Below are 26,082 nucleotides of genomic sequence, written 5' to 3'. Positions count from 1 at the left end.
TCCATGGGACTCTCAACTATGGGTTTAGCAACTAGTATTTAGAAGCATTGCAGTCTCCAACTGTGAAGCAAAACTCATACCCCCTGCCCACCCTCAGGGCATCTGCTGGCAGGACTAGTCAGTTCAGTCTGGTCCAAAGTTAGCAAGTGAAGCTCCTTCCCTCAAGATTGAGGCTGAAATTCTCCACATTACTCTTTGGATCAAGTGTCCTTCCGCCCTGAAACTGTTGCCATTGGATTGTGTACCTCCTCTGCCAATTGTTAATAAATGCCACCATCATCCTCACTGCATTACTTCTGGACATCTTCTGGGGAGAAATGGTGCGTTTTTCTCACGATAATCTTCTATAATAATCTTTGAAAATGCGTAATATGGAAAGGGAGGGTACAGGAAGGGAGGAACTCCCAGGACTCTGGAAACAATCTAAGGTGATAATAGGTTAACCAAGAAGCTAAATATTTACCCAGAGATCCTGTCCATTATTGTTGTCATTCTTTCCAGCAAAGGGGCAAAGCATGGGATACTTTGTGTGTGCACAAACATTAAAAAACACAAGACGTAGCTGACCATGTGTGGTCTCACGGATATTGAATCACTGAAGCCAAGTTTATGGGCCAACATCTGTTATCATCACCCTTTCCTCTAGGAAATCCTGTATGAATTGTTCATCAGGGTGGAGATCTTGCCTGTGTCTAAAATTTATCCATATCATCTATCCTCAATTAATGAGAAAATAAATTATATATGAAAAATTATCAAAGGGGAGAGAAAGTTTTGGAGGAATCCTTGTGGTTGGGGTGTGTGGTCCTTGTTGCAGTTACCTTACATGTGGCCTAGAGGTGTTGTTGAGTGCCCTGTTCTGTGTGTGGAACAGGTCTCGGTGTTTTGATTTCTGGGAATTGAGTTGAGAGATGACCTAACCTGGGGAGAAAACAGCAAAGACGTAATGAAGCGAGCACAGCAGAGGTTATATTTTCTGAGAATCCTTCAGAGAAATCATCTCTCAAAGGACCTGTTGATGGCATTTTACCATTGTACTGTTGAGAGTGTATTAAATTATGGTCTGTGTGTGTGGTTTGGGAGCTGCACGGTCAGGGAAAAAACAATGCTGTCCAGGTTTGTAAAGACTACAGAGAGAATAACTGGGTGCACTCTTCCCACCTTGGATCAAATCTACGCTTCCAGGTGTCAGAAGAAAGCTGCAGAGATAGTGCAGGATAGCACACACCCCAGAAATAATCTCTTTCAGCTTCTGCCTTCTGGACGAATGTACATGGTTCTAAAAACTAGGACTAGCCGCCTGAGAAACAGTTTCTATCCAAATACGATTTTGGTTTTAAACACAGTGTAAGGAGTCTCTGTGGGAGTATATTGTATTTAATTATGGGGTATCAGAGTTTTTAGGGGGTTAACCAGGCTGGGATAGCAGACTTGTTGGTTTTTGAATGTCTGATGTAGATTTTTTTCATTTTCGTTGTTCTGTATGGGACAATGACAATAAAGATTATCGTATTGTATCGTATCATATTCTGCAAATTATCTCTCTTGTGGTCTGTGCTCCACAACCTTCCTAAGTGCCTGTGCTCCCTGAAAGCCCCATGGCAGCCTCAGCTAGGGTTTCATATAGGTGTAGAAGGCAGGTGTGCAGCCTACCATTTACCTGACCATTGCTTTTTTAAAGTGAAGTCTTTTTACTTTTAAAGAAATAAGATGTGTATGTGTTTTGTTTTGTTTTTAAGGTAAAAGGAAGGACTTCCCTTCTACCATGTCTGCAGCTATTTCATTCTTTCCTTCCTCTTTTTTGAGTACATTTTTTTGGAAATGTTGTCAGGCCATGCCCTGCTTTATCAGTTATGTGACCAAATATTTCACTAAGACTGATTCCTCCTTGCCCTTTGCTTAATTGGTTATTTTGGAGGGGTGGTCCTCCTCCTAAGTAGTGGGGATCCATATTACTAACTTGAAGACACACCATTTCTATTGCACAGTGATTAATCTAGATCAGCAACCCCCAAACTTGGCCCTCCAGATGTTTTTGGCCTACAACTCCCATCATCCCTAGCTAACAGGACCAGTGGTCAGGGATGATGGGAACTGTAGTCCCAAAACATTCCTGATCAAGATTAAACCTCTTGAATGTTGACATTTTATTTCAAAGCAAACTAGAACCCTGATGTCCATGAGTAGATTCATTGTTGTAGGTGAATGCCAGGAAGGTGTGAGAAATGCGATGAGAGAGTCAGGCCATGGCAAGAAGTGAGCTTGATGGACTACAGTGTGGATTTGTTTTTGTTATTTTACTGTTGGTGTCTGTATTTTCTCCCAATTTGATCTTTCCAGTATTTTTTAAAAATATTTGGCTATTACAGTTGTTTATCTCTCTAACCCTTATACGTGTTGTTGTAATAGGTGCATTATTGTTTGGTTTTATCCCCCATCTCAATATAAGACATGTGGGGATCTGTATGAATGTAGCAGAGTATATATTGATTTGATGTTATCCTTCCTTACTCACGTTTATGCGTATAGCAGAGTACACCCCCTTTGCAGCGCTAGTGGAAGCTATTGAGAAGCTGGTTTCACCCTTTAGATGAAGCAATCCAGAATGCCCCTAGTGCAGCCTAGATCTTCCTGGTATCGCCCCCCCCCTTATATTCCCTCTTTAAAAGAATAATCATACAACATAGTCTTCTTAAAATAAGAGTAGAGTTTACTCACAGTTCACATTCAGTAGCAGTCTGAAGGCAGGCTTAAGTTGCAGTTATAGGGTACATTTGTAGATTAAAATGAAGAGATGCCTGAGCTAAGTCTCAGACTTAGCACATCCTTTGTTATGCATGAGGCATCTCAGGAAGCAGATCAACAGACAAAGAGCAGAAGGTGTGAGAGAGAAATGGTGATGTGTCCAGCCTTTAATTTGGGTCGAGCCCACCTCGACCTGGCCGCACCCAAGGGGAAGGGGCTCCCACAGGTCCTCCCTGTTGGAGACCCATTCCCCTGTGTGCCCATTCTAGGAAACAGGAAATGATGGACTTGACAGCTCTCTCTACATATCCCACAGGACACACACACACACACACACACACACACACACACACACACACACACTATCTCAGAGGTCTTACATCACTGAGCTTCCCCCATATTGTAACTCTATCACAGGTTAAGAGAATAACCGTTCTCCAAAACCACATATGGCCCAGGCAGGACCAGCTCCAAAATGTGGGAGCAGCTTGGGCAAGGAACCCTCCAGAGTCCTCTTTAACATAGAACAGGGACAGGGAACCTATGGTCTTCCAAATGTTGTTGATCTCAGGTGCGTGGCATGGCCAGTAGTCAGGGATGGTGGGAGGGATCTGTTGGTCCCAGTGAGTAACCAAACATATTGTAGATACCCTCAGGAACCAGTCCTGGTTCCATGGCCTTACGTTTCATGTTTCGTTTCGTTTTTAAAAATGCTTATAACAGCATTTTAAGGGACGCGGGTGGCGCTGTGGGTTAAACCACAGAGCCTGGGACTTGTCGATCAGAAGGCCGGCAGTTCGAATCCCCATGACCGGGTGAGCTCCCGTTGCTCGGTCCCTACTTCTACCAACCTAGCAGTTCGAAAGCATGTCAAAGTGCAAGTAGATAAATAGGTACTGCTCCGTGCACAGCTCTGGTTCGCCAGAAGCGGCTTAGTCATGCTGGCCACATGAACCAGAAGCTGTACGCCGGCTCCCTCGGCCAATAAAGTGAGATGAGCGCCGCAACCCCAGAGTCAGTCACGACTGAACTTAATGGTCAGGCGTCCCTTTACCTTTATATCAGCATTTTAATTGCTTTCTTCTAGTATCAGCTACATACCATAGTAAGCACATCCACTGGATATACAGCGTGCGAATGTAAGAAGTCTGCGTACTTCATCCAGCAATCTTGCTCATGCAGTCAGATGGTGTCCTTTCTGCCCTGCTGGTCTACAAACTGTATTTTATATTACAGTATGGAAAGTTATTTGTAACTGTAAGGAAGCATGCCTGGATGTGCACCTGTAGAAGTTTACCTATGGCTGTTAGCTGCAGTGGCTCTGTTCTACCTCCACTGAGGGAGGCAATATGCCTCTGAATACCAGTTTCAGGGAAACACAGGTGTGGAGAGTGTTCAAGATCTCCTTGTGGCCTTCCTGTGGAAGTCACTGTGAGACCAGAGTGCTAGTCTCGATGGGCCTCTTGCCTGATACAGCAGGACTCTTCTTACAGTCTGATATCTTGTCAGGAACCCCAACCACACCCTTTGACCCATTGTGTAGTACATAAGTTAAGTACACTTTTATAGGGCGGAAAAATCTGTAAATTTTCATCCCCTTTGAACCCCATTCATTTCGTTCTGTTCTAAATTAGCCATGGGAGAATTGGGCTGGAGATAATGGATCAGCAACCTTTCCTAAGATGACCTATGGAATCCCAGAGTGGTTTTCACCACAGCTTTGAGCCAAAGTTTTCTGTTTCACTTGGCATACTCTGTGACTGTTTGCACACTCCCTTTGTCATCATCCTTTCCTGTCAAGCTATATTTTGTTTGAGAAGTTTGGCTGAGGATGATGGAGTTGGCCATGATTCCATTGCTCTGTGTTTTACTGTTTCCAGCTTCAGATCAGGATCCTTCTGCCTTGAGCAGCAGATGTTTTTACACACCGAAAAACCCAAATCACGACACTTTATATAATATATACATTTTATTTTGCTTGTTCACCTTTTTTCCCTTCCCTCTGTGACATGGAATTGATATGCACCAATTTGTTCCACATTGATAGGGCAACTTGTTGTCATGCTCCAAGTTAGAGCAATGTGAAGAAGCCACTTTCTAAAAGTCATTGGAAGAGTAGGAATCATTGTTCGGTGCTTTCTTTGGAATACCCACCTTTCCATTCCCATTTCAGTAAGCATGTGGAGATTATATAGCCAAAACTCATATTCCCTAAAAACAGCTGCCATTGCACAATATACATAGCCAAAATTTTAGTCCTGTCTGAGTTTTTGCTATTTATTGACCTTTTCATGGAATGAATTTAAGACCCCTTGTATACATATTATGCAATTGTGCAGTTAATGTGTATTTCTAAAATTATATTTAATTTAAACTATAGGGGAAATCAGAATTTTAAATCTGTAATACATTTGTATACATGGAGAAAAACCTGCATTCAATGCATAGCTCTAGTTTTATGTGGATTAAGCCTACTTTGCTGTGGCATGCAAACATAATAGCAGCCACATCTGGTGTAATTCTGGAATGATGGGTTGCGGAGGGCAGCCGCAGATTCCCCTGGTTTGCTCTTTTTCCTCACTCTTGATGATCATATAGGTACTTAGTATACCATTCTCCATCTTGAAAAAAACTTCTGTTGCTCTTTGAATAGCTTGATAGAATGAAACCATTACCATGAATTCACTACCATTGTTGTCTTACTGCATTCCAACCTCCATATCTTTGGAACGGGTGCATTTGTTCTTCAAAGCAAGAGTCAAAATTCAGGAAAGGAGTCTGAAGAAAAGAGGCAAATGGTGCTGACAAGAGAATGAAGTTCTGGGCTTTATCAGAAGATTTTTTTAAAATCAGCAGATAATATCGTATCCACCCAAGAGTTCTTAAAGAACTCGAATGTGAAATTAACGATCTCGTAACAAAAATATGTAACTTGTTCCCTAGATCAGCCTTTGTGGTTGAGCAATGTAACAGCTGTTTTTAAAAAGGAATCCAGGGGTTTGGGATCCAGGATATTATAGGCTAGTTAGTTTAGATGAACTCAAGGTAAATTCATGAAAAGAATTGTTAAAGATAAAATTATCAAGTTTATAGAAAGGACAAGTCTTTCTGGAGTTATATGAACATGATTTTACAAAAGTAACCCTTGTTCCACTAACTTTTTGGAGTTCTTTCAGAGTGTTAATAAGCAGGTGGATATCGGTAATCCAGTAGCCATTGTGTACGTGGATTTTCCATGAGCTTGGAATAAATTTCATCACCGAAGATTCCAAAGCAAATTTAGCAGTCATAGGATAAAACAACACATCTTGCTATGTATCATAAACCATCTAAGGAACAGGAAGCGTAGAGTAGGAGCAAATAGACCGTTCTTACTGTGGCTGGATATAAGGAGCTGTGTCCCACAAGAATCTGTGCTGAGAATGGTGTTTTAAATTTGTTCCTAAGTGATATGCAGTTCGGGTGAACAATGAAGTGGCCAGGTTCATTCATAGCACCAAATTATCCAGGTTTGTCATACCAAAAAAGATTACAAAGGATCTCTCCAAACTGGATGACGGGGGCATTAAAATACTAAATGTGGTTCATTGTAATTTAATGTAGAGTGATGCCCATTGGGCAAAAAAGAAAGCATAACTTCAAATCTACACTAATGGGGTATGAATGAATTGCTGATGCTTGACCATGGATCTTGGACTGCATAGTGAAAGCAGTCATACCTCGGCTCCTGAACGCCTTGGGAGTTGAACGTTTTGGCTCCCGAATGGTCAAAAACCGGAAGTGATTGTTCTGGTTTTCGAACGTTCTTTTGGATGCTGAACGTCCGACGGGGTTTCCGCGGCTTTCCAATTGGCTGCAGGAGCAGCCAATCAGAAGCCATGCTTTGGAAGTCAAACATTTTGGAAGTCAAACGGACTTCCGGAATGGATTCTGTTTGACTTCCAAGGTATGACTATATCTTAATGAAAGCATCCACTTAGTGTGTGGCAACTGCAAAAGAGGAAAGTTATGTGTCATTAGGAAAGGGGTCAAAAATGAACCCCAATCATTGGAGAAGCCATTTCCAAGCTGGTGCAAACGTAACCAGAACAATATGCAAATATTGGCAGGCATCAGGAGTAACAAGTACTCTTTAAGTACAATACAAATACTCCTGTTAAAATACTTGCCAACAACTTTTCTAATGGCTTTGTACTTTATTTTTCAAATGTCTTTCTTTGTCACCCATTCTGCTGTGGTTTCAATTTATATCCTACTTTCCATTCAACAAACACTCACAACATGGTTCACAGTAAAAAGAGTGAATAATAAGCTATTTTGTTATTAAATCACATAAACGCCCTAAAATATAAATACAATCTTTAAAAAAGGAGAGAATTGTTGTTGCAGAAATAGAGGAAAGCCATGGCTTTAGTGGTCTTTGGAGACAAAGGACACAGGGTGCTGCCTTAGGCTGAAGTTAGACCATTGTGGTCCATCTAGGTCAGTACTGTCAACACTGACTGCCAGCAGCCTATCAGGATTCCTGCTAGGGATTGAACCTCAGATCTTTTACATGCAAAGCATATGCCTCTCGCTGAGCCTATGGCTTTTCCTGACTATCGTGGAACTCCCAGAACTTTGGCATCCAGGTTCTATTGAAATACAGTGGATAGAATGTTGGGCTTTTGCCTGGATTCATATTTGTACGCATCAGTATCCAACTGTAAGCAAGTCATCATCTGACATGCAGTATTTCCCATCTGTAAAACTGACCTGCTGACCTACCTTCACAGTAGTTTCATGAGGCAGAAACGCAAGCCAAATATATACAATGCTGATGACATCAGCAAACCCAGAGAAAATTTGTTACTTATTTGTGGACGATAAGCTTGTTGAACCATCAAGTTCCAATACTTGTTTTGAATCCAAACCACACGAAGTCACAAACTTCAGACAATTTACAGAGACAGTTTAGTCTGTAGGTTTCGCTAATCGTTCCTTCAGAGATGGCTGGTAACTTGGTTGTGGTTTTCCTAATTTCCGACCGCTACACCATGTTAATTATGAATAATGCATTAAATATCTTCCAAATGGTTTCCCCCATATAAACAGCTACCGTTGCCTCCAGGATATTATGGGATAGGGGAGGTTAGCATGGTAAAGACTGGGAGGAATGTCTCTGTGTTTTCAAATTGCAGGGTTGACTTTTAACAGATATACTGTACATTGTAAGCTCATTTATGTGGCCGCCTGCAAAATGCATCCAGCTATGCTTGGGATATAAGGAGCTGATTTATGGGAAGTCAGATAATTTGTCCTTCCTGTGAAATACTATCTGCTCTGATTGGTAGCAGCTTCAAGGGTCCGCAGCAGAACCAATGCATGCACACATCTCACTCTAGAAAAAGAATGTTGCTCCCTGTAGAAAATGTTTCAAATGTTTCAAAATTATGCTGCAGTCCTAAGACCAAACTAGCGGTTTGACAAACAACCCATCTTGTAAAAAACAAGGGTCACTGTTAGTAAAGGTAAAGGGACCCTCGACCATTAGGTCCAATTGTGACCGACTCTGGGGTTGCGGCGCTCATCTTGCTTTATTGGCCGAGGGAGCCGGCGTACAGCTTCCGGGTCATGTGGCCAGCATGACTAAGCCGCTTCTGGTGAACCAGAGCAGCACATGGAAACAATGTTTACCTTCCCGCCAGAGCGGTACCTATTTATCTACTTGTACTTTGACGTGCTTTCGAACTGCTAGTTTGGCAGGAGCAGGGACCCAGCAACGGGAGCTCACCCCATCACGGGGATTCGAACCACCGACCTTCTGATCAGCAAGTTCTAGGCTCTGTGGTTTAACCCACAGCGCCACCCGTGTCCCAGGGTCACTGTTACACACCTCTTATTTCCTGTACCGCTGTGCCCTATAGCTGTGTATAAGTAACTGAAATAATTGCGCACTCTGCCAGTGTTTGTCCCCATCTCTTCTTCAGATGTTGAGATGGCAAGCTCCTTGTTCACTCTGCGAAGTGCCATACACATGGATGGTTTAATATGCAGACTGTGCATGTTGTGTATATCACAGGAGAGTTTATGGGTCCCAATATCCACTCATTTATTATGGGGAATGGAGACATGGTCACAGCCAGATTTCTGGAGACTTTCTCTGCTGTCCTCCACCTTCTTAAAAACTAGGGCTTGGCTTGTGGTCATTTTTCTGACTTGCAATGAAGTTGCAGCACCAGCCTGGTTAGCATAGACTGCGAGAGTTCTGCTGGTTCTCCTGGCTTGGGCTTCTACTCTTATTCACACTCTGCTGTTGCAGATCTCTTTTCCATTACATTTGCATCCTGTGTTACTTCTGGTTATTAATTTTTTGCCATTTTCATTGTTGCATGGAAGTGCAAGCACAGTAGTAATTTTATGACATCTTGTTGATGAATTTGTCTGGGGTTCAAAGCTCATATCAGGAAGAACAAAGACCCAGAGGGGTTGGATAACTTCTGGTGGTGCAGCACTGCATGTTAAGGTCTGGTTTTTCATCTTGGTTCAAACCATCCAACTAAATCTTGGGCTGCAGGTCTTTACTACTTAACTCTATGAAATGACAGACATTAAGCGGGCAGGGAGACATTCTCAGTAACATTGGGAGTAAATTCAGTGCAGCTTTATTGACTTTTATGAGTGCTCTAGAATTACATTGATGTAATTTGGAGTGTGTTTCATCCCAGGGACATTTATTTGAAGCTCAAATCTACCTCTCCTCCCACACAAAGGCTAGCATTTAGTTCATTTCAACTATGATAAATTATTTGCATCAGAAACGCTGACTCTCTAAAACCTGAGATTTTGGGAAATGTTATTTATGCTAAAAGTATTAATTCCTAATAGTTTTTGGTCTCCTGCTTTACTACTTCTCGTCTTGCTCTCATTTCGGGTCATTACCCCATATACTGCATCCCATATGTGTGCCTTTGGCAGTCCAAAAGGTATGATTTGTGTTTTGATTTTCCTGGCCAGTTTGCTGACTGCAGTGACTGCCGCTGGCATTTTGCCAGCTGGTTGTTTATTTTGTTACCGCTAGAGAAAAAAAATGTTCCTCAGATATGTTTCGGCGTGTGTGTTTTTTAGGTTGCCAGGGGAAGAAGAAGGCCTATGTTATCTACTCCTCGCCTTCTTTTCTGATCTTAAAGGGTGAAGCGTGGAGCTGAGCTGAAACAACCTCTTTAGTTTCATTTTCACTATGGCTGGTAAAACACTTCAATTTTCCCATGTGATTTCAAACTGTCCATCATTTCCCCCCCCTCCTTTTTTGTCCAAGTCCTGACCACTAGAAGGAAAGATGGGAAAAGTCCCCAAAGGCCTGTTTCCTAAGCCTCCCTTAGGGCACAGGCTTAATAGCAAAGGTCAGGAAGGAGTCCCATGTTGAGACAAAGCTTCAAGAGAATCTGTGTCATGGGCAAGGAACCATTTTTAGCCAGAAGACCACATTTTCCTTTTAGCTATCCTCCAATGACTACATGCCAGTGGCATAGCATGGGTTGCCTGCACCCGGGGCAGACAAGCCGCTGATGCTGCCAGAACGACCCCTCACCAGAACAAACCTCTACAGGGAAAAAGATAAGATTCCCATTCCCTGGTCTAGAATCTATAGGGTATTCTGCCAATTGAAGCTTCTACTCTCATTGCAGTATTATAACTCAATGACCCTACGTGGGCAGCAACAAAGACCTAAAAGCAATGCTGGAGGCACTGAATGTCACAGTTTAAACTAACCAGCCTGTTCTTTGGCTGCAGGCTTCTAGCATATTACTGATAGTATAGGGTGTTAAGAAACTTTATACACAACCCTTGCTTCTGTTTGACAAATGAATGGAAAACCCTAACCCAGTCATTTCACTCCAAACCTATTTGCAAGAAATGGGGCCCATGAGGACCTAACTTTGAAGGCAAAGGTTGCTCTGTGCCAAGCCAATCTGTGCCCAAGTTGAACTGTGTGAAAATGCCTGAAGAACTGTATTAGCTCAAGAGAAGCAAAGTCATTTGGACACAATGTTGGCGGGTTTTTTGTTCAGTTGACGGTTTGCACTTTCGCTTCAACCACGCTTTGGGGGAGGATCATCATCAAGCTACTGCAACTCCCAATTAAAACAACAGCATGGATTAAAATAGTATCATAGAATTCAGATACTATGACGCTTCAAATATTGGGCTTCTTATTTTCAAATTTTCTAAAAGAAAGCATAATATTTTTAAACACACACACATATGCATATATACACAGACACTTATTTTCACAAAACCATATTCATATGAATACCTTTATGAGATTCCCTGAACCCCAGGACTTCCTCCCACCCCTCCACTGGCTTCCAGAATTCTTCCCCTTTTAACTGCCTCTAACAACTTTATCTAACTTTGTTATACTCCATTCTTACCCTTTGTTAATTTAAATTACAAGTGCTATGTGAATCCTGTTAATGTTTTTAAACTTAAATATTTGTGTATAAACTTCATTTACTTGAATGTCATACGCCACTACCAGAGACCTATCCTTTTGGGGGATAGTTTCCAGAGCACCCATTTGTCACAAACCCAAAATCTTTCCCGATATGTGGATTACAGTAGCCCCGGGACATAACCACTTCTTTAATGTTTGTGAAACATGGACCACTTATAAACACCATCTCCAACTCCTTGAAAGATTCCATCAATGGTGTCTCCAAATTTTTTTACCCATCACTTGGGCAGACAAGTGAACTAATACCAGTGTACTGGAAGAAGCAAAGATCTCCAGTGTCGAAGCAATGGTTCTTCAACATCAACTTTGTTGGACTGGTCATGTTGTGCGGATGCCTGATTAATCGTCTTCCAAAGCAACTACTCTATTCCAAACTTAAAAATGGAAAGCATAATGCTGGTGGTCAACAAAAGAGGTTAAAGACTCTCTCAAGGCAAATCTAAAAAAAAAAAAAAAAAAAAAAAAACCACCAACAATTGCGAAACACTTGCCTGCGAGCGCTCCAATTGGAGAACAGCCTTTACCAAAGGTGTCATGGGCTTTGAAGACACTCGAACTCAGGATGCAAGGGAGAAACGTGCTAAGAGGAAGGCACTCTTGGCAAATCCACACAGTGATCAACTCCCACCCAGAAACCTATGTTCCCAATGTAGAAGGAGGTGTGGATCCTGAATTGGCCTCCATAGTCACTTTCAGACTCATTTGTTAAAACCATGTTTATGGAGACAATCTTACTCGGCTATGAGGGATTGCCAAAGAAGAAGAAGAAGACCATTCTCTACTAAACTTATTGTCCTCTTGGTGCCTGATCTCCACATATTCCACTGCCATCTCCGCATATTCCATCATCTTCAATATCCATTCTTCTTTTGATCGAATAATGGGCTTCTTAAGAGAAGTTGCAATAATTACAGACAATTCCCCATTTTGAGGGGGGGGGTGTTTACGTTCTGAGGCACTGCATGCATCAGTGAAATCACATATATTTGAAACACCATTGAAAAAGCCTGCAAACACCCCATTCTGCCCTGTCCCTCCCCATCCTGCCTCTTTTTGTGACGTTTTCAGGTCACGTCTGGGTTCAGTGAGATGCACAGATGCACACATATTGAACGGGCACACATGGAGGGTTGCCAATATACTGTTCAGATTGTTAGTATGTATGGCTCTCTTTCCTTTTCCTATGTATTATAAAATATATATTTTATGGGGGTTGAGAATACCAATAGTTCTTGTATTGTGCTGCATCAGAACCTATTGTAATACTTCTAAGCGGGATGGACTTGCTCAGGGTGTTCCATCGTGGCGTGGAACTGAAATACATTTTTAATTTCAAAGGTTTGGATTTATTGAACTATGTTAGTTTAATGCTCAACTTCTTAAATTAAGAAAAGTCAGCTTTCCCATGCATGCAACAGCTTAGAAAAGAAACAGATCTTCCGTTAACTCAAGCATTATGTTGGCCGTGCTATAGTTCAGAATGATTGGGCGGAGGGAGAGAAAAAAAGAAAAGCGCTTGGACTTTGTCAGAAACTGGAATGTTTAGGTTGAAATTTTCTTTCTGTTTCTGATCTCCAGATGGCCATCAGTCTTCATCTTGTTCCGTCTTTTATTCCAGTCAGCCTACAGCATTTACAAAATTCTTATCCTGATCTGGTAACATTTTGCAGTCTCTTTGCACTTATTAAGGTGCCAGGTGGCATAGTCCTATATATAAGGTGTTGTTGTTGCTTTTTTAAAAATTTTTAAAAAAATCAGCCTCCCTCCCATAATCTGGAGAAACCCAGTTCAGGAACTTCTGTTGTTGAGTTGTTGTTTTTCCATTAACCCTATTACACATCCCTCAAGCCGACTTAATTGTTTTAAGAGTCATATATGAGTTTTCATATATTTTGATCCTAATATTGTCCAACCAGCCAAAGTTGCTATAGATGTATATTCTAAAGTTCTCCAGTTCAGAAAGTTGAAACCGAAGAAAGGTTTCCAGTATTTGATATTAGACAATAAGTAGGCATGATGGTGTAGTTCCAATTTCGGAATTCCAAATCCACCTTCATTAATTTGTGATTGTTTTTTCCCCTGCAAAGATAATCTTGGTGTTGTTGAACCCCAAATGCATTTCCTAGCAATATTCCAATCCTGGCATTGGTCCCCGGAGTGCAAACTTGTTGATCACTTGAAGTGAATGTATAAAGTCAGGAAAATTATATGGGAAGGCAAAACCTGTAGCCTATGAAAGGAAAAAGGATCTACAGGAGACAGAAACTGGAGTACACAGACATAGCTACTGAAGGCTACAATGATAGGTCATAAAGCAAATAGCTCTGTGGGAGCAGTGGGAGGCCCCATTAGCTAAAATGGTGCTTCAGGTTAAGAACAGTTTCAGGTTAAGTACGGACCTCCGGAACGAATTAAGTACTTAACCTGAAGTACCACCGTATGTCAAAATTTACTGAGTTAATTTTTTCATAGCATTGCCTAATGAATGTTTGTCAGTAACCCTTATATTAAGTTGCCGCACAATATTCTGAGGTTCTGTATTGGAAAATAGTTTGTAGCAGTCATGCACTGATGTCACTGTAATTTGACATGTTGTATGCTGCCTTGTTGTATTTTAATGAAAAGCGTGCTCTGCAAATATTTTACATAAATAAATTGACTATCTTTGAGCAAAGGCGTTTAACCTTCTGAAGACTACCGTCCCTTTTGAGTTCCAAGTTCACTCAGCTTCAGAGAGCTACATGTTATGGAATGTATTTCTTCACATTGCTCCATTTAGGAGCATGAAATATATCATGGTGAATGCACATCTTGACAACATTCAGTGGTCGGAATTGTGCATTGTGTCTGATTTATATGACTGGCAAAATACAGATGGAAATGAGTGACTTGTGGATTAAGGTATTGAGATGCAGTAATGTGGCTTTTGTTTTTGTTTGGCTACAGGAGCTGTGAGGGTCGGAATATCAGATACCGAACATGCAGTAACGTGGTAAGTGGTTATGTCCCGGGGCTACTGTAATCCACATATCGGGAAAGATTTTGGGTTTGTGACAAATGGGTGCTCTGGAAACTATCCCCCAAAAGGATAGGTCTCTGGTAGTGGCGTATGACATTCAAGTAAATGAAGTTTATACACAAATATTTACAGATGAAGTGTTGTTGGTATGAAGAGAGGCACATTTTCCCCATAGAGGCGCAATACTCGGGCCTCCTTGCAGATGTCTTTCCCCTCAGTGCAGAAGGAGGGAGAGAATGAAGGGCACCTTTTTCATGCTTGCCCTCTTGCAGACCCTCCAAATGCCCCTGTTTTCCAGATTTAAAGAAGCCATCCTGGTTTCTGTTTTGATCCCAGAATGTCCAGGTTTCCCTTAGGACATCCGTGTATCCATCAGAGAAATGTATGAAGTTTTGTGAGACCCCCGCCAAGCCAAGGAAACAAGTAACTGTACAACCTTTAGAACAGGGGTCAACAACCTTTTTCAGCCGTGGGCCGGTCCACCGTCCCTCAGACCATGTGGTGGGATGAACGAATTCCTATGCCCCACAAATAATGCAGAGATGCATTTTAAATAAAAGCACACATTCTACTCATATCAAAACACGCTGATTCCCGGACCATCCGTGGGCCGGATTGAGAAGGCGATTGGGCCGCATCTGGCCTCAGGCCTTAGTTTGCCTACCCCTGCTTTAGAAGACACCTGAAAGCAGCCCTGTATAGGGAAGTTTTTTAATGTTTAATGTTTTATTTTGTTTTTATACATGTTGGAAGCCGCCCGGAGTAGCTGGGACAACCCAGTCAGATGGGTAGAGTATAAATAATAAAATGATGATGATGAGTGGTGTCCAAACTTTTTTCAAAGAAGGCCAGATTTGATGAAGTGAAGGGCTGTGAGGGCCGACTAAAGGGCCAACCGAAGTTGTTATCCTTTTTTAGGATTCAAGTTGTTGAGCTTTTTTTTAGGATTTTACCCCAGGAAATAAACTGCCACAGGGACTGAATTAAAATGACCGGTGGGCTGGATTAAGGCCCATGGAACAGCCTTTGGACATGTCCCTGTTTTCATCAGAGAAAACCTGAGGGTATGCTCTTGCTGAAGGGATGGGGAACCTGTGGTGTTCTGGATATTGTTGGACTCTAAATATCATCCACCCCAGTCGTCAAGACCAGATGTGGTCAAACAACATCTGCAGGGCCGCAAGTGTTAAACCCCTGTGTTAAATAGTCAGAAAACCTTTTAACTGTATCTCTTTCCTTCACTAGAACAACTGCTCCCCATACACTCATGTTTATTCAGTCAGTCATTGAACATGAGGGCTAATGGCTCCAATGTTGTGCGTGGTTTGGCTGCATAAATCTCATTGATTTCATGGGCGTTTAAACCACCTTACTGTTCATGGGATTACACTGGGGTCCTCTCCGGGTCGTTGCAATCTCCCTTTAGTCTAGACAGGAGCTGTCCTCATTGACAACAACTGGAGGTAATAGCCAGTCAATAAAGCTGCCCTCTGCTTTGTGGGTTGTCTTCCAGCTGCGAGGCACTTTGGGTACACCCAAAGGAGACTGAAGAGAGCAACAGGCTTAATAATTTGTGTCAAGTCGGGAGACATACGGTGGCTCCACTGAATATAGCATGGGAGAAATGAAAGAGACACTGTCCAAGCTGATGGGATTCAAAAGACTCTCGCGGGTTTTGTTTTGTTTTGCACAATACTGGCCAGCTTGCTCCTTGCCTTGTTCTGCTGCTGCCAGCCCCAAAGGAAGCAGAAATGTAACGAGATGCTGATCTGCATTAGTTTGTTGTTGCTGGATCACCCTGCTGGGAAGCTGGGATTACACCTAAGTTCGGAGCCCTTGTTTATAGGAACAGCTGAACTTTTCCAACACAAAGAATAATCTTTCCTTAATAGAAAAAATAAAAATATTGTTCTTAGGATAGGTTCGATCTTCTGGCTAATGCACTTGAAATGTGTCTCTTCAAAATAAAAGTTCACATATCTCTGTCCAAAAGCAAGAGTAGAGAATTGAGTGTGTAGAATCAGAGTTATAGAGCAGCTGCTCTCTACTTCATGGCAAGAAGGTTGGTGTTTCTTGCTGTTCCTTTGCTCAGAAATCCAAGGAAACAGGGGGACTGTAATGTAATATTGGGCGCAACTGTGTGGCCTGAGGCTCCAGTGGGCACCTCTACACATGAACTATGTTTTAAAAGGCCGCTAGTAGTACGTTTCCGAGCACAATTCAAAGTGTTGCTGCTGACCTAAACGGCCTCGGTCCAGTATATCTGAAGGAGCATCTCCACTCCCGTTGTTCTACCCAGACACTGAGGTCCAGCTCCGAGGGCCTTCTGGCGGTTCCCTCACTGTGAGGAGTGAGGTTACAGGGAACCAGGCAGAGGGACTTCTCGGTAGTAGCGCCCGCCCTGTGGAACGCCCTCCCACCAGATGTCAAAGAGAAAAACAACTACCAGACTTTTAGAAGACATCTGAAGGCAGCCCTGTTTAGGGAAGCTTTTAATGTTTAATAGGTTATTGTATTTTAATATTCTGTTGGAAGCCGCCCAGAGTGGCTGGGGAAACCCAGCCTGATGGGCGGGGTATAAATAATAAATTATTATTATTATATTATATAATGTCATTGGAACTAACAATTGCCTGGTTCAGAATCCAAATAAGTATTTGAGGAGAGTCTTGTTTTAAGTCTTTTTTTCTTTTAGGGAAGCCACTGGTGCTAGTGGTGGTTAGGAGTAGGGGTTTCATGCGGTGGAGCTGAAAATGTGGCGTGCCCTCACTACAAAAGCCCACTTTCTAACATCTTTGTCCAGGAAACTTGGGAGAGCTTTTATAATCCAATTTACCACTGAGTCGTTTTAATGAACGGTGTGGGTTCATTATTGGTTAGCCTGTCTTCCAATTTTTATTTAATCTGTGTTTCAAGGGGGAGGGATGTATGGTTTTATTTAATTTTTTTATCGCCCACTTCCTCGGCTGCTTTTATGTGGGAAAGTGATTTATAGATATGCATCTACATGAAATTCAACACGAGCTCACTCATTGCACAAATGCAAACAGCAAAACAATTTACAAAGAGTAGGAAAGATTGTCTAAGCCCCTCTTTAAAAACAAAACAAAAACCTCTTTCCAGAAGTTGCCTTCTCAGAATTCATGCTGCAGAGATAGTCTAGCAATTCCTCATTCAGTGTCCAAGGGAGAGATAAATCACCTGTAGGGAAATAGTTTTGTCTTCATGATGAAAGGGATGCCTGCTCCTGGTAAAATATACCTGCATATACATTGCATATATCAAATCAGCAGGAGGGGGAACTGACAAATTAACAGTGAAAATGGGGAGACCTAAGGAAAGATATCCAGGTCTAGTATGCACTGAGGGAATTTCCTAACAATCATATTTTTGGTGTGATAAGTACACATTTGTTTCTCATTTACTGCACATGGCACACATATTTTTCTCTCAAGGTTCATCTTATTGCCCCGGCAATCCTATTTTGTGTACCTGGGGAGATGCGACGCTTTCTCTCATAGGGAACATTCAGTGCAGTTACAGTTGCAGAACCATAATAATAACCAAGAAAGCAATCTGAAGAAGTCCAGATAAATCTGACAAGAAACTTTCCCCAGATGCCTCTTGCATTAACTCCACCTCTGTTTTCCCATTACAGTTGGCTTAATCCGGTATCCTTGCTTCCCAGAGTTTTTGATCCTTTCATTGTTCTGGAGTACACACCGCGAATTAGTTTGTTTTAAAGGTGTGTGAGAGAATAGCAGTAACTGCAGCAAGTCTTGTTTCCTCCTTTATCTGCTGTGGGGATGAACATGGATAAATTCATGTGGTGACTACAAGCGTGGAGTAAGGATTCTGAGCTCTTTTTCTGGCTGTCCTCCTATCCCAGAATTTTATTTTTAGGTGAAGAAAAGCTCCAGCTGCTAAATTCATGTGTGCCAGGCTGCTCTTAGAGGCATGTGAGCAAAGGCCAGTGAAAAAGTTGGCATCCTTCTGGAACTTTTATCTGGACTAGATGGTTGTTTGGTATGATTCTGCCAGCCCAATTCTTATTCTTTAAATGGCTTTAGGGTCCAGCCAGGAAATTTTTATTTTGGAGGCAAGAAAGATCTATTTGTGTTCTGAACTGTGGTAGAAACTTGAGGGGGAGAAAAACCCAGCTAAACATGTCTGAAACCATTCTGGAACTTTGAAGGAAAAATACCCTTTGTTGTTTCTTGGAAAAACGACCCTGAACGCAGTAAAAGAAAAAGACACATTTTTATAACTTGCTATGTTATTATATACCCTTTGGTATGAAAAGTAAACAAAATCTTAAAAAGTGACTCACACATTTCTTGGCTGCATGGAACTTCTAAAGCTGATTTCTCTGCCATATTGTAAACCTATAAAAGATGGATTTTTAAAGCTGTTCTTTCAGCCCTTTTCTTTCCTGGAGATTCACCTTCAGCTGCCAAAGGTTTTTCTATTTTTAGTGACAAGATGTCACTAATTCTCTCCTCCTGAAAATAACCTTTTATTATTTCTTCATCTACAAACAGAACCGCTCAACCATCACATGACCTGAATTTCCATGCTTCTAAATACTCAGATTATACCTTTTTCTAAGTTCATAGAGTCAGAAGCCATCTGGTACAACTCCCTTCTCAGGCGCTGAATCTTCCATGCTGCAGACTTAATTTTGTAAGACAAACCAGATGGCCTAAGCAAGGGAACCATATTATGTCTTAGACCAAAAGTCACCTTTACTTTCCACCTGCCCCCACATTACGGATCCTTCTCAAAATAGATAGCCCAATGCCATAATGACTAGGAAACGCCAATCTGCTTTATGAAGCACCACACTCCTCCTGCCCCTTCCCACATTCCATGGCAGTTAAACAAATCGTGAAAAAATGATTTAATGTAAGACGGAAGCTGAAGCTGGATCAGAAATACGTCCTCCTCTGCAAATTAGCGAGTATATTGCCCCTCTACAGAATCTTTTGTTTGGAAGGAGCTTATGGGAGAAGAGCACTGGAAATCCTTGGCTTAGAGTTCCTTTGATCACCTTGAAAGGAGTGGTTTCTTCATCTGGGCGCCCCGCTCAAATATCTTTGCCTCCTAGCGGTGCAGCAATAAAACTGCTAGCACATTTGCAAAGCTAAGCAGGGTCTGGTATGGTTTCAAATTGGATGGGAGGCCCCATGTGTCGAGATTCCTGCATTGCAGGGGGTTGGACAACCCTCACTTCTGTGAGATGGTTTGCAAGTGATTGTGGAGAAAAACAGAACAGATAACTCTCACAATATCGTTGCCACCACACGACTAATCTCAATACTTGCAGTATTGTAAGTATTTGCTGTTTATTAAGCTTATAGGACTAACCATAAAAATTGGTGGAAATTAATAAGACGATATATCAATTACATTTAATCCCCTACAAGTGGCTTAAGGCCCTCGTATTTACGGGACTGCCTCTCCTGGTCTGCCCCACAGAAGACCTTAAGGTCCATGAATAATCATAGTTTAGAGGTCCTGGGCCCTAAGGAAGTTACATTATCCCCCACCAGGGCCCAGGGCCTTTTCAGTGATGGCTCCGACCTGGTGGAATGCTCTGTCCCATGAGACCAGGGTCCTGTAGGATTTAACTTCCTTCCACAGGGCCTGTAAGACAGAGCTATTCTGCCTGGCTTTCAATTTGAACTTAGCCTGATCTTTTATTCCCCTTCCTTCCCTCCCTCTCCCCTTTTTATGAAGATTACCCGCTCTGGGATCCCACAGCTAATTCTCCCCTGGTCTCCTCACTGACCCAAATGTGACTAATTTAGCCAGCTAGCCCTGGTGATCATCTAATGTTTATTGGATGGATTCCCCCCCCCCCATATTGGTTTTTTAATTCTGAATTTATTGTTATTCATGTTTTATACTGTCTTTTATGCTGATTTTTGTTGCATCAATTAAGTGTTTTAAATTTGTTGTTAGCCGCCCTGAGCCCAGTTTTCTGAACCGGGAAGGGCGGGGTATAAATAAAAAATTATTATTATTATTACAGACCCGCACATGTGGGTCAGTTAGCATACTGCCAGCGCCTGTTTTCAAAACAGTGAGGCTAGTACGCAGAGAGCCCAAGGAACAGAGCATTCAGCCCCATCATCAGGCACATGAATGACGCATAGGAATAGGCTATTACACCTTTTATTAATTTTGTTCAGCTGCAAGAAGCAACTGACACCCCCTTCTATCCTCATGCAATCAAACGGAACACACTCTGAAGTGAGTTTAAAAATGATTTAGTTACTTAACTGAGGTCACAGTCATGCATTTTCCTTTAAGCAACAGCTTAAAGATAATGCAGGTAAAATACTTGGTTGAAATACAACAGAGCAGCCTCGGACACATGTCTGAGGCAGGGAGTCCAGTTGAGGACCTCCTTGCTTGCAGTGTGTGAGAGAGAGGGGGGAGGGGACAGGGGAAAAAATTACTTCCTTCCTGTCAGGAGGAGAGGGGGCATGATCTCATTGAGCCAATTCTAGCAGTCAGAACTCTGTGGTCCTTAACTCCTTCATATACTAACTAGCATTGTTAGGTTTGACTGAAAATCTCCCACTAAAATACCCAGACTTGGCCCAGAAATCTGCTTTCCTAATCCTATTGGGGATAGTATATAGTTAATCTCTCTTGGAACCTGAAATATACCAATATGTATATTTTATAAATTGTTTTAGAGGCTTCTCAACTGCTTCTCTATTATAAAAACCTTGATAAGATCTTTGTATCTAACCTACCAAGTAAACTTTTAATAGCTCGATACTTTCATGTCCCGTGTAATCTGATCCACTTCCATCAAGCACATCTGGGATTCATCTTATCTTTTTCTCTCGCTCATTGATTAATAGAAATTGTTTGAAATGGGATTTAAATATGACAGACCTGTGTTGCCGTTATGAAGCACAGTGAGGGCAAATAAAAGGCCATGACAAAAATGGTTGTTGTGTATGTGTGGACAAGAGACATTTAGGCAATCTGGGTTTTATGTTTCAAATACGAAGACTTAACATTTTGTGTTTGCATTCAAAGGAAAGGGACCGGTTGGCCACCTTTAAAGTAAAAATTGTTTTTGTAGGAAATATATACCCGAGAGGATGAGTAATAGTTGATAGTTATTGACATTAAACAAACGCTCAAGAGAAAGAAAAGACCTGTAGGTTACAAATTCCTCAAATGCACTCAAAAAATAATAATGTTGTTAAAGATATTTTAGTGCTGAACCAGAGGGTCTCTCATCAAAGAATCAGAAAGACAATGGCCGCATCTTCCCCATGTGTTTAAAGTACTCTTCCACCACTTTAACAGTCATGGCTTCCCCACAAAATCCTGGCAGGTGTGGTCTGTGAAGGGTGCTGAGAGTTGCTGGGATCCCTCACAGAGCAATAATTGCCATCACCCGTAACAAACTAGAGTTCCCGAGATGTCAGGTGGGCTCAGGTGCAGGGGTTTGGATGTCTTTGCTCTTTACTGAGGATGCAACACCTGTGAGTGGCTCCTGCTGCATGTTTCCCACCTCTCTCAGGTACAGGAAGTAGGTCCTCTGTTGTGTCTGTGCAGGACAGGTAAGGAGGCCCTGGCCATTGAAGCTGGGATAAACTCTGGTTCTAAACCCTGCACCTTCTGTATCATTTATCTGTGTGCATCGAGCCGTTTATTTAAGAAAAGAAGAAAAGGGGGGAAACTAAAAGAAACCAGAGCCTATGATTGTGGTTCAGAGAAAAATTGCCCACTGGAAACTAAAATTACAAGAGTGAGGCACTGAGACTTTGGGCCCCAAACCCACAAGCTATCCACTTACATGAAAGTGTAATAATTTATGTAGAATGAAATCACTTTTTTTTCAGCCCCTTGGAATGAATGTGCAACAGAATCCTGCAGCAGTAATTACAATTGGTAATGTGCATTTTAGTAATGTTTTATGTGCGCTCAACAATTTTATAATTATCTTGCCATTTCCGACAATGAGGTTTGAGAGGCTGTGATTGCAATTCCGGGAAGGGTGTGTGTGTATTTTTTATTTTAAAAAAACAAAAACAAAACACAAAACCAAGAGGCTAACACTGAAAGGTGTTTAGTTGCCCAAATACCCCCATGAGTCCACAAGGCCGATAATATTTGAATCCAGGTATTCCAGCTTTAGCTTCAATACTTTGTCTACAGTTCAAGCCTCCACTTCTCTTTTGATGACAGTAAAAGGCATATTGCCTCTTGCAGAGCCATATCTGAATGAAAGCTACCTAAGGCCAATAAGTCAAACTTCTGTATTAAGATGGTTTTGGTTTCAGCCACTTTTTTTGGTCATCTATTAATTTACTCCCCTTTGAAACTCTTCCTCTCCAAGCAAACCATTTCAGAGGTTTGCTTGTTTTGGTAATTAGAATTCCAGTGCCTTTGAAGTATGAGACTCTTTACAGGAACAACCTTTGTACAATAAAATAAAAATCCCAAACTCTTGCTTTCTGGTCATGGATATTCTGTTGAATTCTGCAGAATCACCTGAATCCATAGGTGCTTCTGCATGGGTGCTTATTGTGCTCCTTATGCATACATAAAGGTAAAGGTAAAGGGACCCCTGACCATTAGGTCCAGTTGTGGCCGACTCTGGGGTTGTGGCGCTCATCTCGCTTTATTGGCTGAGGGAGCCGGCGTTTGTCCGCAGACAGCTTCCAGGTCATGTGGCCAGCATGACTAAGCCGCTTCTGGCGAACCAGAGCAGCGCAGGGAAACACCGTTTACCTCCCCGCCAGAGCGGTACCTATTTATCTACTTGCACTGGTGTGTCAAACTGCTAGGTTGGCAGGAACAGGGACCAAGCAACGGGAGCTCACCCCGTTGCGGGGATTTGCACCGCCAACCTTCTGATTGGCAAGTCCTAGGCTTTGTGGTTTAACCCACAGCGCCACCCGTGTCCCTATGCATACATACAGTACTTGTTTTTGCAATATTTGTATGACATTGTTGGCATAAGAATGCCAGCCCATATCCCATGCCATCCCTCTAATCCAGATCTACCTTTTCTGGGGAAGCCCCCAAAGAGCCACAGAACCATTTGTGATTTCTCAATGGCCTTTTGCAGATGGGCAAGCCACTCTTTCAAACGAATTTTGCCTGTAGAGCTTCTAAATAATCTGAGTGTCTCTCAACAGTGCTGCATGCCTCATAAAGTAGGGAAGTCACAGAAGGTATTTTGCTGGGCCTGAAGATTTTGACTCTAGCTGGGATTTAGCATTGTATGTTTGTGCTGGCCCTTCACCCTAGAGGTTGAAATCCACTCATTCCTGCCTTAGGGCCCGTGGCATAAGTATGCATGTAGGCTTTTTTGAGTGCTCGTATTTCTTCTCCAAAGAGCTTCAAGTTTCACAGGAAACTTCTTTAAACACATACTTTGCTATTTAAATCCGTGTTATTATTTTAATCGTGGAAATCAAAGGCAATGTAGCATTTAACTTTTGGTCCTGATCACCTGCAGTGTCCGAGGAACGTGCTAGGTTAACCGTTCGTTTTTTATTCCTTTGGTTTGAGAAAACAAACGGCTCAAACAATTCTATTGGCTTGCGGGTGAACCAAGATTGAGAACTCTGTGTGTGTGTGTGTGTGTGTGTGTATGTATATATATATATATATATCTGTGGGGTTTATTGGACCTTTTATCTCTGTAAAAATAAATCGGCCCAAGCCGGAACATTATGTAGGATGAGCCAAGACAGAACCAAACAAGAGATCTAGCTTGGCTCTGTGAATGCTGGAATAAGCCAAGCTTATTAAACCAGACTACATGCTCTTGTGGAACAAAGGAGTGCGAAGGGAACTAGGAGGGAGGTACACTTGTTTTAATAGTTTCTCAGGCTGTTTACATGGAGCGCCCTTTCAGACCAGACCCAGCTGATCTGGGCCAAAGCTCACTGAATGCTCACACAGGGCTTTCGCAGTGTGTTGACTGCTTGTTTCTAAGGGTCAGGGGCTGAACCAGGTTCATTCTAGTTCAACCAAGAAGAAACAGAATCACCTCTGAGATGAGCTGTTTAGGACACTATGGAAGGACACAACATATAGCAGCCTCCCTGCACTGCTGTTCATAGTCCAAAAATGGAAGTTTTGTATTTCTATTTTGCCACAACTTTCTCCCCTTGATATGTGCAGAAGTTCTGCTTTCAGTGGTAAAGGAAAGAGACAGGGGACAGGAAGCACTAGAACTTTGCTTTTTCTTTCTGGTGTGGTAGTGACTGCAGGAGGACAGCTTCTTCCCGTGCAGCCTGCGTGACCTCAGAAGCCCAGGACCATATGGGAGACATCTACAATTTGGTTTGTTCCCATGTCAGCATAATAATAATAATAATTTATTATTTATACCCCGCCCATCTGGCTGGGTTTCCCCAGCCACTCTGGGCAGCTTCCAACAGAATATTAAAATACAATAGTCCATCAAACATTAAAAGCTTCCCTAATTAGGGCTGCCTTCAGATGTCTTCTAAAAGTCTGGTAGTTGTTTTTCTCTTTGACATCTGGTGGGAGGGCATTCCACAAGGCTGGTGCCGCCACTGAGAAGGCCCTCTGCCTGGTTCCCTGTAATCTCACTTCTTGCTATGAGGGAACCTCCAGAAGGCCCTTGGTGCTGGACCTCAGTGTCTGGGCAGAACGATGGGGGTGGAGACGCTCCTTCAGGTCTACTGAGCTGAGGCCATTTAGGGCTTTCAAGGTCAGCACCAACACTTTGAATTGTGCTCGGAAACGTACTGGGAGCTAATGTAGGTCTTTCAGGACCGGTGTTATGTGGTCTCAGCAGCTGCTCCCAGTCACCAGTCTAGCTGCCACATTCTGGATTAGTTGCAATTTCTGGGTCACCTTCAAAGGTAGCCCCACGTAGAGCGCATGGCAGTAGTCCAAGCAGGAGATAACCAGAGCATGCACCACTCTGGCGAGATAGTCTGCGGCCAGGTAGGGTCTCAGCCTGCGTACCAGATGGAGCTGGTAAACAGCTGCCCTGGACACAGAATTGACCTGCGCCTCCATGGACAGCTGTGAGTCCAAAATAACTCACAGGCTGTGCACCTGCTCCTTCAGGGGCACAGTTACCCCATTCAGGACCAGGGAGTCCCTCACACCTGCCCACTTCCTGTCCCCTAAAAACAATACTTCTGTCTTGTCAGGATTCAACCTCAATCTGTTAGCCGCCATCCATCCTTTTCCTTCAGAAGCAGTGGAGTCTTTCCACATGGTGCACTGCCATTACCCCACATGCTATAGTGACTCTTCAACTGAATCAGACCCCCCGTGACAAAAACGAGATAAAGGAATTGGAGGAAGCAATGTTTGGGATCAGGCAAGCTGCTAATACTGGAAGAAACTGTTACATGCTAGGAGATAACTGAAGAGTGGTTTTAATATAACCCATAAGGAAATAGTGAGTTTATTCTAAAAAAAATGTAGCTATTCTGTTAGGCGATGGATACACAAGGATATTATTTACAACTGCAAGTGAAGAAGAAAAGAGTAAGTAGTTTAAACTGATTTATGGCTAAACTGCCAAGAGCAATTTTAAACTATGGAAAATGTGAAAGATTGAATTAATCACCAAAGGAGTGAGTAGCTCTTCTTAAGCTGCCTTCTTAAATATTCTTACTTTACAAAATAAAAAAAAATTCTTCCAGTAGCACCTTAGGGACCAACTAAGTTTGTTATTGGTATGAGCTTTCGTGTGCATGCACACTTCTTCAGATACACTGAAACAGAAGTCACCATAATTTTTTAATTTTTTAATTTTTTAAAAATTTGTTTCGACTACGGCAGACCA

At 42.3% G+C, this 26,082-nt stretch overlaps 1 protein-coding gene across 2 annotated transcripts in view; it reads left to right on the top strand.

Moving 5' to 3' along the window:
• ADAMTSL1 (ADAMTS like 1) overlaps positions 1-26,082 on the top strand; it is a 505,954-nt gene that overhangs the window by 262,052 nt on the left and 217,820 nt on the right. For both annotated transcript variants that reach the window (XM_081176059.1, XM_081176060.1), the window contains one exon: positions 14,189-14,234. In XM_081176059.1, the coding sequence (XP_081032185.1) occupies positions 14,189-14,234 (46 nt within the window). The remainder of the gene's footprint in view (positions 1-14,188; positions 14,235-26,082) is intronic.

The sequence above is a fragment of the Podarcis bocagei genome (assembly GCF_964188305.1).
Source record: "Podarcis bocagei genome assembly, chromosome: 17".
NCBI lineage: Eukaryota > Metazoa > Chordata > Lepidosauria > Squamata > Lacertidae > Podarcis > Podarcis bocagei.
Note: the sequence above shows the minus strand (reverse complement) of the source record. Positions and strands in the feature narration are given on the sequence as shown.